Genomic DNA, 12,784 nt, shown 5'->3' with positions numbered 1-12,784 from the left:
ATATAGTTATATATATATATATATATGTATAAAATAGTCACATATTGGATTATGTATTATGATATGCATACATCAATAATTTACATATATAATTTGTATATACATATATGTGGTCTTCCAACATGGTGCAGTGGTAAAGAACTTGCTTGCTAATGAAGGAGACATAGAAGATGTGAGTTCAATCCCTGGGTCAGAAAAATCCCCCAGAGGAGGAAATGGCAACCTGTTTCAGTATTCTTGCTGAAAAAAATTCTATGGACAGAGAAGCCTGGTAGGCTACAGTCCATGAGGTCACAAAGAGTCAGACATGACTGAGCACCTGAGTACCCCCATAAATATATGTAAGCATTTATTGGTGCATATTCATAAATCCATAATCTGTAATCTGTGTACCACTCATGTACCACTTCATAAATAATTTTCAAATAACTGAAGCTGACATCATATAATTTTCCATGTCTGAGAATATAGTATCAATTCCTATGCTATATATATTTAGAATGAATTATGTTGAGGACTTCTGTCTGAAGATATACACTGACAGAGTATTATCTAGTTTTCAGTTCAGTTCAGTCACTCAGTCATGTCTGACTCTCTGTGACCCCATGAATCATAGCACGCCAGGCCTCCCTGTCCATCACCAACTCCCGGAGTTCACTCAAACTCATGTCCATAGAGTTGGTGATGCCATCCAGCCATCTCATCATCTTGGCCCCTTCTCCCCCTGCCCACAATCCCTCCCAGCATCAGGGTCTTTTCCAATGAGTCAACTCTTCGCATGAGGTGGCCAAAGTATTAGAGTTTCAGCATCAGTCCTTCCAATGAACATCCAGGACTGATCTTCAGAATGGACTGGTTGGATCTCCTTGCAGTCCAAGGGACTCTCAAAAGTCTTCTCCAACACTACAGTTAAAAAGCATCAATTCTTCGGTGCTCAGCTTTCTTCATAGTCCAACTCTCACATCCATACATGACCCCTGGAAAAACATAGCCTTGATCAGACAGACCTTTGTTGGCAAAGAATGGCTCTGCCTTTTAATATGCTATCTATGTTGGTCACAGCTTTCCTTCCAAGGAGTAAGCGTCTTTTAATTTCATGGCTGCAATCACATTCTGCATTGATTTTGGAACCCCCAAAAATAAAAACTGACAGTGTCTCCACTGTTTCCCCATGTATTTCCCATGAAGTGATGTGACCAGATGCCATGATCTTAATTTTCTGAATGTTGAGCTTTAAGCCAACTTTTTCACTGTCCTCTTTCACTTTCATCAAGAGGCTTTTTAGTTCCTTTTCACTTTCTCCCATAACGATGGTATCATCTGCATATCTGAGGTTATTGTTATCTCTCTCAGCAATCTTGATTCCAGCTTGTGCTCCTTCAGCCCAGCGTTTCTCATGATATACTCTTCAGTTCAATTCAGTCACTCAGTCGTGTCTAACTCTTTGTGACCCCACAAATAGCAGCACGCCAGGCCTCCTTGTCCATCACCAACTCCCGGAGTTCACCCAGACTCATGTCCATCAAGTCAGTGATGCCATCCAGCCATCTCATCCTCTGTTGTCCCCTTCTCCTCCTGCCCCCAATCCCTCCCAGCATCAGAGTCTTTTCCAATGAGTCAACTCTTCACATGAGGTGGTCAAAGTATTGGAGTTTCAGCTTTAGCATCATTCCTTCTAAAGAAATCCCAAGGATGATCTCCTTCAGAATGGACTGGTTGGATCTCCTTGCAGTCCAAGGACTCTCAAGAGTCTTCCCCAACACCACAGTTCAAAAGCATCAACTCTTCGGCGCTCAGTCTTCTTCACAGTCCAACTCTCACATCCATACATGACCACAAGAAAAATCATAGCCTTGACTAGACGAACCTTTGTTGGAAAAGTAATGGCTCTGCTTTTGAATATGCTATCTAGGTTGGTCATAACTTTCCTTCCAAGGGGTAAGCGTCTTTTAATTTCATGGCTGCAGTCACCATCTGCAGTGATTTTGGAGCCCCCAAAATAAAATCTGACACTGTTTCCACTGTTTCCCATCTATTTCCCATGAAGTGATGGGACCAGATGCCATGATCTTCGTTTTCTGAATGTTGAGTTTTAAGCTAACTTTTTCACTCTCCACTTTCACCTTCATCAAGAGGCTTTTTAGTTCCTCTTCACTTTCTGCCATAAAGGTAGTGTCATCTGCATATCTGAGGTGATTGATATTTCTCCCGGCAATCTTGATTCCAGCTTGTGTTTCTTCCAGTCCAGCGTTTCTCATGATGTACTCTGCATAGAAGTTAAATAAGCAGGGTGACAATATACAGCCTTGGCATACTCCTTTTCCTATTTGGAACCAGTCTGTTGTTCCATGTCCAGTTCTAACTGTTGCTTCGATGCCAGGAGCCGGCTAGAGACATTCCACTCGTGACAAAGGTCATGAGGAAGGAGGCTCGGCATACGCAAAGGCGGGATCGAGCCTCAGGAGTCCCCCTGGATATTCTCGATCATCTACCCGCAAAAAAACAGACTCTGCCTACTTTATTGCTTTGTGCTCTCACCTCTGACTTTACTGAGGGCTGTCCCCTACCACCATCTTGCTCTCTCTGTCAAAGAGTTAACTTACAGCTCCAATTAATAAAGTTCCTGGGCAATTAGGAGTGTTTAAATCCAAACCCCTCAGATAGCTCTCTAACTCACCTGACAAGTTTACCAGGACTCCTACAGCTATGCATACGATTGTTTAAAGTCTCCCAGCCTGGAGAGGCATGGGAAGCTTAAGATATTCAAATAGCTTAGAGCCTCTCAGAGAGTTAGAAACTGTCAGAATAAAACTAGTAAAAGATTTCATTGATGAACCAATGCTTGTTGCCAAGTTTTCACATCCCCTAAATTGTATCCTTGAATGTGTATTAACTAATATAGTTGGTATGTAGAAAAAATAAGTAGTGGCCTTGGTGTTAGTAACTTTAGACCCTTAAGGTAATAAATTCTTTCCTTTGTTGTAAACCCATTACACATCCGCCCTATAGGAATGCAATTTTGTCTTTGGAAGATGGTGCCAAACCTTAAAATAATTACTCTTAGGGAAAATAAATCTTTGTTGATAAGTCTTTGTCAAGAGTCATAAAATGTTAATAAGCCTTCTGGCCAGAAGATGATGTAAATCGCCCAAACCATTTGTATACGATAAATTTGCAGGAAAGAAACCCTGGTTTTTGATAAGGATCAAAGACTACTGACTTTGCATCCCCTATTATCCTCTATGTGTAACTTAGGGTATATAAGCCCCTGTTGAAAATAAAGCTATGGGCTTTGCTCACCAAAGCTTGGTCTCCCCATGTCATTCTTCCCCTCAATTTCCAGCTGAGTCTCCATCTGGAGCACGGATATCCTCTGCAACCATTTATTTGCCTGGGCTTCTAAGACCCACTCGAGAAGGTGTCTAAGGTGGGGCACCTTCCACTATTCGAGAGGGCGCCTGCAGCCTCCATGGTCAGAGCTAACCTGGTGTCACGGGTTATATTGATTTTCAGCGTAAACCAAGCTACTCAGCTTCTTTTCTCCACTGAATTTTCCTACTGAGCTATCTTCATTCTATTATTCTTTATATCTTTGATGAATAAATAAATAAATAGTTGCCGACGCTGTCTCCCCTTAGAATACCCTGGAGCAGCCGGGGCTGGACCTCGGCACTTCCTGACCTGCATACAGATTTCTCAAGAGGCATATCAGGTGGTCTGGTATTCCCATCTCTTTCAGAATTTTCCACAGTTTATTGTGATCCACACAGTCAAAGGCTTTGGCATAATCAATAGAGCAGAGATAGATGATTTTCTGGAACTCTCTTGCTTTTTTGATGATCCAGCGGATGTCTGCAATTTGATCTCTGGTTCCTCTGCCTTTTCTAAAACCAGCTTGAACATCAGGAAGTTCACGGTTCATGTATTGCTGAAGCCTGGCTTGGAGAATTTTGAGCATTACTTTACTAGCATGTGGGATGAGTGCAATTGTGCAGTAGTTTGAGCATTGTTTGGCATTGCCTTTCTTTGGGATTGGAATGAAAACTGACCTTTTCCAGTCCTGTGGACACTGCAGAGTTCCAAATTTGCTGGCATAGTGAGTGCAGCACTTTCACAGCATTATCTTTCACGATTTGGAATAGTTCAACTGGAATTCCATCACCTCCAATAGCTTTGTTGGTAGTGATGCTTCCTAAGGCCCACTTGACATCACATTCCAGGATGTCTGGCTCTAGGTCAGTGATCACACCATCGTTATTATCTGGGTCATGAAGATCTTTTTTGTACTCTGCTTATAAGTTAAATAAGCAGGGTGACAATATACAGCCTTGACATACTCCTTTTTCTATTTTTATTACTATTTAATTTATTAAATTCAATAGAGATAATGATGATTGAATGTTATATTTTATTTTAGCATTTCAGCTTCAAATATCTGAAATTCTATTAGAAGAAAGTCATAATTATTGAGGCTATGGAAGAGCTTTTTTTCCTCTCTCTCTCTTTTGTTTGTTCTTGAATACCTATTGACTTGGTGTTTTGAGTTAATGTGGGATAATAAATGAAAGAGATTGGGCAGATCATGTAGAAGGTGTTAAAATTCAAGAAAAGACAGTCTTTTTAATAAGTGGTGCTGAGAAAACTGGAAAGCTACATGTAAATCAATAAGACTAGAACATTTCCTCACACTATATACAAAAATAAATTGAAATTAGGTTCAATACCTAAATGGAAGAACTAAAAACATAATACTCCTAGAAGAAAACATAAGCAGAAGAATCTTTTAAATGTATGGTAGGCAATATTTTTAGACCTATCTCTTAGCTGTTTAGTCACTAAATCATATCCAACTCCTTTGCAACTCTAAAGACTTGTCTAAAGCTTGTCCAGTTCCTCTGTCCATGTGATTTCCCAGGCAAGAATACTGGGGTAGGTTGCCATTTCCTTCTCCAGGGGATCTTCCTGACCCTGGAGTTGAACCCAAGTCTTCTGCATTGTAAGCTTATTCTTTACCATTGAACCACCTGGAAAGTCCTAGCAAAAAAATAACAAATAAGACCTAACTGTATTTAAAAGGTTTTCTATAGCAGAACAAAAATCTACCAAATAAAAGGATAACTTGCAGAAAGGGAAAAAGATATTCTCAAAAGATATAACCAACAAAAGTTTAATATCTAAAATATGCAAGTTGTTCATATAACTCAATATAAAAAAAAAAGTACCACAATCAAAAAATGTACAGAGAAATTTAGTTTTCCAAGAAAGACATAGAGATAGCTAACAGGCACAATAAAGTTGCTCAACATCATTAATTATTAAAAGAATGTAAATCAGAGAAATAAGGCATCATCGCACACTTGTCAAAGCGGCTCTCACAAAAAAAAAAAAAAAGTCTACAAATGACCAATGTTGGCCAGAAAGTGAAAAAAGTAAGCTTGTACACAGTTAGTGAGGATGAAAATTGGAATAGCCATTTTGGAAAACAGCATAGAAGTTCCTCAAAAACCTAAAACTAGAACTATCATATGATGCAGCAATTCTACTCCTGGTTATATACTCCTCAAAAATGAAAACACTAATTCAAAAAAATAAATGAACCCAATGTTCATAGCAGTACTATTTACAATAGTCAAGATATGGAAGCAACCCAAGTATCCATCAACAGACAAATGGATAAAATAGTGGTATGTATGTGCAATGAAATATTACTCAGCCATAAAAAATGATGAAATACTGCCATTTACAGCAACATGGATAGATTTGGAGGGCATTATGCTAAGTGAAGTAAATCAGACAGAGAAAGACAAATGCTATATGATATCTCTTATATGAAATGTAAAAATTAATACAAATGAATGTACATAGCAAAGCAGAAATAGACTCAACAGATAAAGAAAATAAACTAGTGGTTACCAGTGAGGACAGAGAGAGTGGGAGTGGCAACATAGTTGTATGGAATTAAGAGATACAGACTACTATCTGTAGAATAGATAAACAACAAGGATATACAGTATAGCAAAGGAAATATAGCCATTATCTTCTAGTAATTTTTAATGGAGTATAGTCTGTACAAATACTGAGTCACATGCTGAATATTTGAAACTAATATAAGGTTGTAAATCAACTATATTTCAATAAAAATAAGTTAGTAAAATTCATATTTAAGAATTTTTGGGAAGAGACTCTTTTGACTCTTCATTTCTAAAGTGATAATCTGTTCAAATCAAAATATGTACAATATAAATCTTTCCTTCTTTCTTACCTTCTCCCCTCTCTCCCACATTTCTTCCTTCTTTCTTTCCTTCCTCCCTTCCATCCTTCTTCAGTACAATTAGATTCACTCCCTTCAGTTATTCAAAAGAGGTAAAATCTTTAGTCCTAAGATTTTTTCTTGTGATCAAATATGATTTTCTTAAATTTGTAAAACAGTTCATATAAAGTAGATCTTCATTGAGTTAGACAAGGCTGTCATCCTAGTGTGATTAGATTGACTAGTTTTCTGTGAGTATGGTTTCAGTGTGTCTGCCCTCTAATGCCCTCTTGCAACACCTACCATCTTACTTGGGTTTCTCTTACCTTGGACGTGGGGTATCTCTTCACGGCTGCTCCAGCAAAGTGCAGCCGCTGCTCCTTACCTTGGACGAGGGGTATCTCCTCACTGCCTCCCCTTCTGATCTTGAACCCGGAATAGCACCTCTAGGCCCTCCTGTGCCCGCGCAGCCACCACTCCTTGGAGGTGCGGTTCCTCTTCCCGGCCGCGGCCCCTGGCCTCAGGCATTGGGTAAGTCCTCCGGGCCACCTCCCCTGGCCTCGGACGTGGGGTAGCTCCTCTCGGCTGTTCCTGTGCCGTCACAGCCTGGACTCTCGGCCACTGCCTCTGACCTCGGACATGGGGTAACGCCTCTTGGCCACCTCCCCTCCGTCATGGGGTCCTCCTGGCTTCTTCCCCGACCTCGGACGTGGGATAGCTCCTCTCGGCCACACTAAGTGCACCGGTCACAGCCGCCTGCATCAGGCTCGGGCATTTGGGCTTGCCGCCCTTGGGCGGACCTGGCGCCTTGTTCGGCTCTGCCGCCTCCTCCTGGCCGCAGTCCGATTGCACCTCCACAGGCACCACAGTGAAGTTGGTGGACATGGTGAGCCCAGAGCTCCAGCCACTCTACACTCCCCACTAGGCTCCGCGTGCCCAGGCACGGCTCCACCCACTCCTGCCAACTAAGCCATGCCCAAGGGGCCACCCAAGACCAGCAGGTCATGGTGGAGAGGTCTGACAGAATGTGGTCCAATGGAGAGGGAATGGCAAACCACTTCAGTATTCTTGCCTTGAGAACCCCATGAACAGTATGAAAAGGCAAAATGATAGGATACTGAAGAGGAACTCCCCAGGTCAGTAGGTGCCCAATATGCTACTGGAGATCAGTGGAGAAATAACTACAGAAAGAATGAAGGGATGGTGCCAAAGCAAAAACAATACCCAGTTGTGGATATGGCTGGTGATAGAAGCAAGGCCCAATGCTATAAGAGCATTATTGCAAAAGAACCTGGAATGTCAGGTCCATGAATCAAGGCAAATTGGAAGTGGTCAAACAAAAGATGTCAAGAGTGAATGTCAACATTCTAGGAATCAGCGAACTAAAATGGACTGGAATGGGTGAATTTAAATCAGATGACCGTTATATCTACTACTGTGGGCAGGAATCCCTCAGAAGAAATGGAGTAGCCATTATGGTCAACGAAAGAGTCCAAAATGCAGTACTTGGATGCAGTCTCAAAAACAACAGAATGATCTCTGTTCGTTTCCAAGACAAACCATTCAATATCACAGTAATCCAAGTCTATGGCCCAACAAGTAATGCTGAAGAAGATGAAGTTGAACGGTTCTATGAAGACCTATAAGACCTTTTAAAACTAACACCCAAAAAAGATGTCCTTTTCATTATAGGGGACTGGAATGCAAAAGTAGGAAGTCAAGAAACACCTGGAGTAACAGGCAAATTTGGCCTTGGAATACGGAATGAAGCAGGGCAAAGACTAATAAAGTTTTGCCAAGAAAATGCACTGGTCATAGCAAACACCCTCTTCCAACAACACAAGAGAAGATTCTACACATGGACATCACCAGATGGTCAACACCAAAATCAGATTGATTATATTCTTTGCAGCCAAATATGGAGAAGCTCTATACAGTCAGCAAAAACAAGACCAGGAGCTGACTGTGGCTCAGACCATAAACTCCTTATTGCCAAATTCAGACTTAAATTGAAGAAAGTAGGGAAAACCACTAGACCATTCAGGTATGACCTAAATCAAATCCCTTATGATTATACAGTGGAAGTGAGAAATAGATTTATGGGCCGAGATCTGATAGATAAAGTGCCTGATGAACTATGGACTGAGGTTCATGACATTGTACAGGAGACAGGGATCAAGACCATCCCCAAGAAAAAGAAATGAAAAAAGCAAAATGACTGTCTGAGGAGGCCTTACAAATAGCTGTGAAAAGAAGATAAGTGAAAAGCAAAGGAGAAAAGGAAAGATATAAACATCTGAATGCAGAATTCCAAAGAATAGCAAAAAGAGATAAGAAAGCCTTCTTCAGCGATCAATGCAAAGAAATAGAGGAAAAAAACAGAATGGGAAAGACTAGAGATCTCTTCAAGAAAATTAGAGATACCAAGGGAATATTTCATGCAAAGATGGGCTTGATAAAGGACAGAAATGGTATGGACCTAACAGAAGAAGATATTAAGAAGAGGTGGCCAGAATACACAGAAGAACTGTACAAAAAAGATCTTCACGACCCAGATAATCATGATGGTGTGATCACTCACCTAGAGCCAGACATCCTGGAATGTGAAGTCAAGTGGGCCTTAGAAAGCATCACTACGAACAAAGCTAGTTTCAGTTGATTCCAGTTGAGCTATTTCAAATCCTGAAAGATGATGCTGTGAAAGTGCTGTACTCAATATGCCAGCAAATTTGGAAAACTCAGCAGTGGCCCCAGGACTGGAAAAGGTCAGTTTTCATTCCAATCCCAAAGAAAAGCAATGCCAAACAATGCTCAAACTACTGCACAATTGCACTCATCTCACACGCTAGTAAATTAATGCTCAAAATTCTCCAAGCCAGGCTTCAGCAATACATGAACTCTGAACTTCCAGATGTTCAAAATCGTTTTAGAAAAGGCAGAGGACGTGTATACCTGTGGCGGAGTCATGTTGATATATGGCAAAATCAATACAATATTGTAAAGTTAAAAAATAAAATAAATTTAAAAAAAGAAAAAGAAAGAAATAAGAGAGGATAGCAAAAAAAAAAAAAAACAAGGAAGAAAAGGCAGAGGAACCAGAGACCAAATTGCCACCATCTGCTGGATCATCGAAAAAGCAAGAGTGTTCCAGAAAAACATCTATTTCTGCTTTATTGACTATGCCAAATCCTTTGACTGTGTGGATCACAATAAACTGTGGAAAATTCTGAAAGAGATGGGAATACCAGACCACCTGACCTGCCTCTTGAGAAACCTGTATGCAAGTCAGGAAGCAACAGTTAGAACTGGACATGGAACAACAGACTGGTTCCAAATAGGAAAAGGAGTACGTCAAGTCTGTATATTTTCACCCTGCTTATTTAACTTATATGCAGAGTACATCATGAGAAACCCTGAGCTGGATGAGGCACAAGCTGGAATCAAGTTTGCTGGGAGAAATATCAATAACCTCAGATATGCAGATGACACCACCCTTATGGCAGAAAGTGAAGAGGAACTAAAAAGCCTCTTGATGAAGGTGAAAGAGGAGAGTGAAAAAGTTGGCTTAAAACTCAACATTCAGAAAACGAAGATCATGGCATCTGGTCCCATCACTTAATGGGAAATAGATGGGGAAACAGTGGAAACAGTGTCAGACTTTATTTTCTTTGGGCTCCAAAATCACTGCAGATGGTGACTGCAGCCATGAAATTAAAAGACGCTTACCCCTTGGAAGGAAAGTTATGACCAACCTAGATAGCATATTGAGAAGCAGAAACATTACTTTGTCAACAAAGGTCCATCTAGTCAAGCCTATGGTTTTTCTAGTGGTCATGTATGGATGTGAGAGTTGGACTGTGAAGAAAGCTGAGGGCTGAAGAATTGATGCTTTTGAACTGCCGTGTTGGAGAAGACTCTTGAGAGTCCTTGGACTGCAAGGAGATCCAACCAGTCCATTCTGAAGATGAGCCCTGGGATTTCTTTGGAAGGAATGATGCTAAAACTGAAACTCCTGTATTTTGGCCACCTCATGTGAAGAGTTGACTCATTGGAAAAGACTCTGATGCTGGGAGGGATTGTGGGCAGGAGGAGAAGGGGACGACAGAGGATGAGATGGCTGGATGGCATCACTGACTCGATGGACGTGAGTCTGAGTGAACTCCAGGAGTTGGTGATGGACAGGGAGGCCTGGCGTGCTGCAATTCATGGGGTCGCAAAGAGTCGGACACGACTGAGCAACTGAACTGAACTGAACTAAAAGTAGATTTTCTTCACTTTAACATGTGAAGTAAGATACCTGGATATTTTTTGCTCCAATTACAACTGTGTACAACCTATGTGTATTTTCAGTGTTAATTTTTTTGATGAATTTAATCACATGTATTTTAATAGTGCTTTTTCTGTCTTCAGATAAAGATGTTGGCTTCTCCATGATTCCTGCATATTTTGACAACATCTAAATGTATGGATTCCAATCTGTTTATCTAATTAAAAATCTAATTAAATCTGTTTATCTAATTAAAAATTTAATTAAAATATCTAAAGATATTTTAATCATATAATCATGAGAAATAATTCCCTTGAAAACATTTTGATGAATATTTCCTGCAACTTTCATATATATATACATATATGTGCATATTTTATATTAATATTGATTATTCATTTGAAATTTATTTTATCAAAATTACATGAAGTAAGGTATAAATTGGTTTTTTTAAACAATTAGTTACCTTAAAAATAATTCATCTCTACCATAATTAATGATTTTCATTATATACACACAAAAGAACACACCCCAAAATGCAAATTACATGGCTGGTGTCCAGCATATCTTATGATGGAATGCCTCTGTCATTTACTCTTATAGCTGAGGTTCAAAGTTCAGAAAAAAGTATCATGACAAAGTATGAACACAGAACAAATGTCATTTTAATTAATTTACCAAATATGAATTATATAATGTTTTTTAAATTAATGCAAACAGGGAACATGAAAGCAAAGTATATTGATACAAAACAAATTGACACAAAACCTAAATCTGAGTGATGTCATTATGCCAGTAATGCTTACTGTAGAGATCACTGAAAATATTTCTCCAGCCACATTCTCAAAGCCCCCTTGACTTCTTTATTCCTCACACTGTATATAAGTGGGTTCAACACAGGTGTGAAGATGGTGTAAAAGGCAGAGACTACTTTGTCATGAGCCACTGAACGATAGGATTTGGGCCGCATGTAGATAAATATGATGGTGCCATAGAAAAACCCCACCACAGCCAGGTGGGAGGAACAAGTAGCAAAAGCTTTCTTCCTGGCTGCAGCAGAATGCATGCGGAGCACAGTGATCAGGATGAGACCGTAGGAAGCCAAAATGAAAGACACTGGGATCAAAAGCATCAGGACGCAGCAGATGTACATGAAAAATTCAAAAATCATGGTGTCTGTACAGGCAAGGCAAACAAGCGATGGTGCCTCACAAAAGAAGTGGTTGATTTCTCGAGAATGGCAGTAAGGGAAGCTCAGGGTGACACCAGCCTGCATCAGCCCATCCACCCCTCCCAAAAGCCAGGAACCGGCTGTCATGTGCAAGCAGAGCTTCTGATTCATGAGGATTGGGTATCGCAGGGGATGACATATGGCCACATAGCGGTCATAGGCCATGGCCGCTAAGAGAAAGCACTCGCCCCCTTCCAGAGTGACAAACAGGAAGATCTGGGCACCACAGCCAGCAGAAGAGATAGACCTGATGTGCATCAGGTAGTTGCCTACCATTTTGGGAACAACAGTGAGGACCAGCATCACGTCCATGAGGGAGAGCTGGCTAAGCAGGAAGTACATCGGTGTGCACAGCCGGGAATCCATGCGAATGAGCATGATCATGAAGATATTGCTCATCAGGGAGGTGAGGAAGGTCATGAGAACCACAGAAAAGAAAAATATATGGGTTTGTGTGTAGTTAAGGAGCCCTAAAAGAATGAAGTTTATTCCCGTGGTGTCATTTGTATTTTCCATGGCTTCAGTTATTCCTAGAAGACAATGAATAATTAGGAAATGATACTTGCTTAAAAGGAAGCTTGAGCATTTCCTTTTTTTTTTTTTTTAGTTTTCTGAATGTTGAGCTTTTTTTTTTTTTTTTATTCCTTTTGAAACTTGATGGCACAGAAAAAAAATGAGACTCGGAGGAAAAATTATGACTTAAATTCTTTCACTGCATCAGAAGATGTTTGGCTTGGCATCCTATTCTCCATATCTTTGTAATTACACATTATTTTTTATCCAAATAAATTATATATGCATACATAATAATATCAATTACATTTCTATTATTTTTGTATATTTTATAAGTATGGAGTATCTGAGTAACTGAATCTCTAACTTTTTCACTCCTATCAGCTGTTGATTTTTGTTTAAATCCCTCTATATGTGGTACTATTAGATATTGTTATTTGCAATAATCATGGCCAATAATAGAAAAGTAAAAAGAAAAAAAGTATGTTTTAATTTACAAATTCCTTAGTAATGAATGAGCCAG

General features: G+C 40.0%; 1 protein-coding gene across 1 annotated transcript; it reads right to left on the bottom strand.

Annotated features, from left to right (window-relative positions):
* Nucleotides 1-3,395: 3,395 nt before the first annotated feature.
* LOC133252016 (olfactory receptor 2T8-like) lies at nt 3,396-12,264 on the bottom strand. Its single transcript, XM_061424771.1, has 2 exons — nt 11,357-12,264; nt 3,396-3,563 (listed from the first exon to the last, which is right to left on the bottom strand). Exons 1-2 carry the CDS (start codon nt 12,262-12,264, stop codon nt 3,491-3,493), a joined length of 981 nt encoding a protein of 326 aa, XP_061280755.1. The 3' UTR covers nt 3,396-3,490.
* Between the last annotated feature and the right edge of the window lie 520 nt (nt 12,265-12,784).

This window comes from Bos javanicus, chromosome 7 (genome assembly GCF_032452875.1).
Source record: "Bos javanicus breed banteng chromosome 7, ARS-OSU_banteng_1.0, whole genome shotgun sequence".
NCBI classification, from domain to species: Eukaryota; Metazoa; Chordata; class Mammalia; order Artiodactyla; family Bovidae; genus Bos; species Bos javanicus.
Note: the sequence above shows the minus strand (reverse complement) of the source record. Positions and strands in the feature narration are given on the sequence as shown.

Coding starts and splice junctions, on each gene's coding strand:
- LOC133252016 (XM_061424771.1), bottom strand. CDS start 12,264: ATGGAAAATACAAATGACACCACGGGAATAAACTTCATTCTTTTAGGG. Junction 3,564..11,356: donor GTCAAGGGGGCTTTGAGAAT/GTGGCTGGAGAA, acceptor GAATGAAGATAG/CTCAGTAGGAAAATTCAGTG.